Here is a 5260-nt window from a genome sequence, read left to right on the forward strand (position 1 = left end):
GTGCTGGGATTACAGGCTTGAGCCACCGCGCCCGGCCTATTTTTGTTTTTTTTTTTTTAAATACTTTCTAAGAAGGAATGCAAAGCTCCTAAAGCAATAATCTAAGAAAACTAACAACTTCTAACACAAACATAAAGCATCCAGTTTTGATCAGGACAATGAGACAAGGTTAATGAACAAAGATTCTCCATAAATCAAGCCCAAGTATGACATCTGTACTGCAATCAAAGCAACAAAGGAAAAGCACAGATGCTGAGTGTATTATTTAACTGTCCACTGCATTTCTGACTAAAACGGTAGCATTTTATCATTTTTCTAGTACAAATACAAAGAAATAGGAAGTGGCTCAATGGGTTTATGTCTTTAATAGCATTAAAACAGTTGTACAGTTTTTAGCATAAAATTCATACAGCCAATGGAAAAAAATTAAGCTTGAATATACTTTGCCTGCAAGTATTTTCTGTAATATATAAAATCTATTATTAATTTAAATTTCCAGATTAAATTGACATTTAAGTCAAGAACACAAGAATCTGCTAAAAACTACTTCTAAACAAGTAGTTGAAAACATTATCATGCTTTGGAAGAATACATGCACTGAGTTTTGATAACCATTTGAGCAGATCAGAAAGTGAACACTATTTTTACTTTGTGCTGCTGAAGCTACTGTCTACAATCTAAGTATGGGATGCTCCACCAAAAGTAAGAAACCACTATACAGAAGTTACATTAATAGAAGTCAAGAAAATCACTGTTGGGATGTGCTTCTGACCTTGCCTACTGCCCCAATCTCTTTTTGGTGCATTTGGCTGGGACCTGGGCTTGTTCAATGTTGAGTCATGGCAGCAGGGTACATGAAGAACCAGTGAGACAGAAGGCTTTTGTTGTACAACTATGAAGAGGGCAGTTCCTGTGTGGTTTGATCACAGCCTGTTTCTCTTCCCCTGCCCTACCCCAGATGGAAGAGTAATAGAGCATAGACGGATTTTTTTGGTGCACATATGAAAGACAATGAGTTTGAGAGGTGTTTAAATGATTACCTGTAGGTAGTCAGACTGGATAGCAGTAAGCAGATGGTCTTTGCTGAGTTCATAAAAAACATCCGAAGTCATGACCTGGGAAAATTCCTCACAGAGGAAATGTAAAGCTTGTCGGTGCACCCATTTAGAGCCATATGGATGAGAACTCCACTTGAGGATGGCAATTAAGGTATCTAATGAGATGCTCTCAGCAATGATATCCTCACAGCCTAAAAGAGAAGGCAAATACTTCTTGAGATTAATCATAAATATTACTTATTGAACATTAGTGTGCTAGGTACTATATTTAAAAGTCACAACAGCAAAAAAGAACTCAAGGAGATAAATAAAATCTCATGAAAATCACCAAAACTTGGTGGGATGGGTTAACAACAGACTATGGCATCTATAGAAAATCTGCTGCCTTACAGAGATGGATCTAGAGAAAAAGGCAGAGAATCCTCCCAAGTTCAAGATAATAAACATCTATGTGCAAATCCAACAATGTGAGTAAGACAGTATAGAGGAAGACCCTGGACCAAAGGGGAAAGAAGAGTAGGCAAAAAGGCTGCAGTGGTGGAAACTGGCTAGAGGAAGGATGTGGATGCCACCTGACTGATGAGAGAACGCACACCTCAGAATAAGGTAGGTGGGCTGCCAGATATGCAGACATCCACTCTTTGTAATGAAAACATAGCACCTTGCATTGTTGACAGTTTAATCCTTCAGAAAACAGACAAAATAACATCTGAGCTTAATTCTGGCAAACTTGAAAAAGGAAGTGAAAAGGACCAGGATCCTGGAGAAAGCAACTATGGCATTTCATGAACTCAAGGAAGAAAAGAAAACCTAAGGAGATTCAACTCTCCTCCTCAGGAAATATCATTTCAAAACATAAAGATAAAATATAAGTAAAAATCTGAGTGACAAAGATTATGGGAGTGAAAATGCCTAAAGTTGAACAGAAATTTTTTATTAAGCTTACTATAAAACAAAAAACAATCCTGATAATGTGAAAACAAACAAACAAACAAAAACAGGCGTTTAAACACCACCACCAGGTCAGGCGCACTGGCTCACGCTTGTAATCTGAGCACTCTGGGAGGCCAAGGCAGGCAGATCACCTAAGGTCAGGAGTTCAAGACCAGTCTGGCCAAGATGGTGAAACCCAGTCTCTACTAAAAATACGAAAATTAGTTAGGCATCCTGTAATCCCAGCTACTAGGGAGGCTGAGGCAGGAGAATCGCTTGAACTCGAGAGGTGAAGGTTGCAGTGAGCCGAAATCGTGCCACTACACTCCAGCCTGGGCGACAAAGCAAGACTCTGTCTCAAAATAAAATTAAATTAAATTAAACAAACACCACCAAAAATATGGATATACAGAAAGGGTATAAATGAACTCCAGAGACTTCTAAAGTTCAAAGCCGTTTGTGAAACCATGAAAGGTATAAAGACAAAGGGAGTAAATCCCACTTTCAAGTGACAGAAGATAATGAGTAGCAATATGGTGTCTACAAAAAGTAATCCTTCATTCCCTTTTCTGATATGGTACCAGATGAGGAGAAATATCATAGATAACCGCATAACTTGATTTCCACAAAGTATTTAGAAAATATTTCATGATGCTGCTAAGCTGTAAGCACCACAAGATAGGGACTGCTATCTTCAATGTATTCCTAGAACTTGTGCTAAATAAAAATGCGTTGAATGTACAAATGAGATCTTTGCAGATAAGATGAAGAGACAGGGGATGGGATGACAGGACAGTGGTTAACAGAACCATTAATAAATAGCACTGATTATACTTGATGTGTGGAGTGGGAAGTTGGTTTTTGCCATGTTTATCAAGAACTTGGGGCTGAGTGCAGTGGCTCACACCTGTAATCCCAGCACTTTGGGAGGCTGAGGTGGGTGGATCACCTGAGGTCAGGAGTTTGAGACCAGCTTGGCCAACATGGTAAAATCCCATCTCTACTAAAAATACAAAAATCAGCTGGGTATGGTGGCACATACCTGTAATCCCAGCTACTTGGGAGGCTGAGGCAGGAGAATTGCTTGAACCCAGGAAGTGGAGGTTACAGTGAGCTGAGATCATACCACTACACTCCAGCCTGGGCGACAGAGTGAGACCCTGTCTCAAAAACAAACAAACAAACAAACAAACAAACACACACCTTGGATAATGATGTGGAAAGTATGTTTCAAAATCTTCAGATAACCCCAAACTTGGAAACACAGTTAACACCACACTGCACAGCAGAATCATAATTGCCTAAAAAGACTGATCAAAATGAAGTTGAAATACAACTAGGAGAATTAGTTCTACATTTAAGAAATCAACTGCACAGCAGATGATGGTTGGCTTAACTAGAACTATATAAAATATCTGGGTTTTTTTTTTTTTTAACTGAATGAATGCAAAATGTGACACAGGTGTTATAGATCTGAATCTATCTCCGGCTTTTCAGGTACAAGCATCGAGCTGTAATCAAAGGACTAATGTTGCTGCTTTCTGCGGAGTGCTGTGTTGTTCTGGGCCCCGTGGGTCAGTTTAGATGAGCACTGACCAAACTGCAAGAGTCTCAGGAGGGCAAGGGAATAGTCGAGAGTTTGCAACTTATCACAGGAGAAAAGCTCCAAGCAAGAGATTATTTGGGTTATGTAAGAGAATCCTGAGGAGAGACATAAGAGCTGTCTTTAAATGCCTCTTCATGAGGCAGAGGAGAAATAACTGATTTATCCGTTGCTCCCAGGAAACAGACAGATGTTAAAAGCAGGGAGATTTTGGCTCAATGATAAGAAATTTCTAACAATTAGAATTTCCATCCTCTTCTCCCATCAAAAAAAGGAACCTTCTAGAAAGTGTCAGAGCAGAGGCTGGCTCATCACATTAGGGATAGAGTATAAAGAACCCTGACACTGGAAAGGGAACTAAGGTCAGAAGATGTCCAAGCTGATTTCATCACAAAGACAAAACCGGTTTTTATAAAGATGGTAACAGAGCAAGTAAAAGATATATTTATTCTAAGCACTAAAAGAACATCCCTATAAGGAACACAATGAGACCACCACATTTATATCCACATATAGATGACACCCAAAGGCATGAAGATATGCTGATGAGAAGCGGGAAATATGGGAAAGTTTTCAACAGTCATCATTTTATGATGAGCCTTTGAGCCTTGAATGCCAAGCTGACGAGGACAGACCTCATTCAGTAGCCGGTGGAGGACCTCTGTTGGCCTGTTGTTTTAAAGTGGGTATTGGAACAGAATTGAGTGGGATGAGTCAATCTGATAGGAAAGGCAATCTTATAGATGTCTTGAGGAGTAAAGCAGGGGAAATGAGAGAAAAGCTGGTTATTTAAAATGACGTGTCACAATCCTACTAAACCAGGATACTGGCAGAGGTGAAGAAAAAGAATGAAAGATAACATGATCACAAATATTTAAACTGCTGAGGTTTACAAAGAAGCAGGATACAGTAGGGAAAAAAATGGGCTTTAAAATCAGACAGATTGGACTCGAAATCCTAGCTCTGCCACTCAGTAGCAAAATCACTTTAGGCAAATCACTTAACTCTTAAGAGTCTGAAATGTTCTCATCTGCAAAGCTGAGATTGTTTCCTACCTCACAGGGTTGTTATGGGATTTAAATCACACCATACTCTCGACACTCTACATTTGTTCAAACAGTCTGGAGTACCTAAGCCGAGTACCCTGAATACCCAGCTCTTTTCACTGCCTGGTGGTACCTGCCCCATGGCCTTCACCTCATTATATCCCTGACTTCCCAGTTGATAGCTCCAAGCCTGAGCTGACTCCCAGTCACACCTGACTTTCACATGGATTTTCCACAAACATCTTAAATGCCAAAGTCAATTCATTTCCTCTGGGAAATCTGGTCCTCTTCAGTCACCAAAACCAGAGGTCTGAGTACTATTATGGGGTCCCTCTCTGGACGCCCATAACCAATCTGTCATCAGATGCTGTTCATTCTTCTTTTCTTTTTTTTTTTTTTTTTTTGAGGCGGAGTCTCGCTCTGTCGCCCGGACTGGAGTGCGGTGGCCAGATCTCAGCTCACTGCAAGCTCCGCCTCCCGGGTTTACGCCATTCTCCTGCCTCAGCCTCCCGAGTAGCTGGGACTACAGGCGCCCGCCACCTCGCCCGGCTAGTTTTTTGTATTTTTAGTAGAGACGGGGTTTCACCATGTTAGCCAGGATGGTCTCGATCTCCTGACCT

The 5260-nt window shown here is 40.5% G+C and overlaps 1 protein-coding gene across 3 annotated transcripts in view; it reads right to left on the reverse strand.

The window, feature by feature from the left end:
* The window catches only part of BTBD7 (BTB domain containing 7), a 113176-nt gene that overhangs the window by 27400 nt on the left and 80516 nt on the right, over nucleotides 1-5260 (reverse strand). For all 3 annotated transcript variants that reach the window (XM_017857914.1, XM_017857916.1, XM_017857915.1), the window contains one exon: nucleotides 1041-1249. In XM_017857914.1, the coding sequence (XP_017713403.1) occupies nucleotides 1041-1249 (209 nt within the window). The remainder of the gene's footprint in view (nucleotides 1-1040; nucleotides 1250-5260) is intronic.

This window comes from Rhinopithecus bieti, unplaced genomic scaffold, assembly GCF_001698545.2.
Source record: "Rhinopithecus bieti isolate Rb0 unplaced genomic scaffold, ASM169854v2 scaffold_41913, whole genome shotgun sequence".
Classification (NCBI taxonomy): Eukaryota; Metazoa; Chordata; class Mammalia; order Primates; family Cercopithecidae; genus Rhinopithecus; species Rhinopithecus bieti.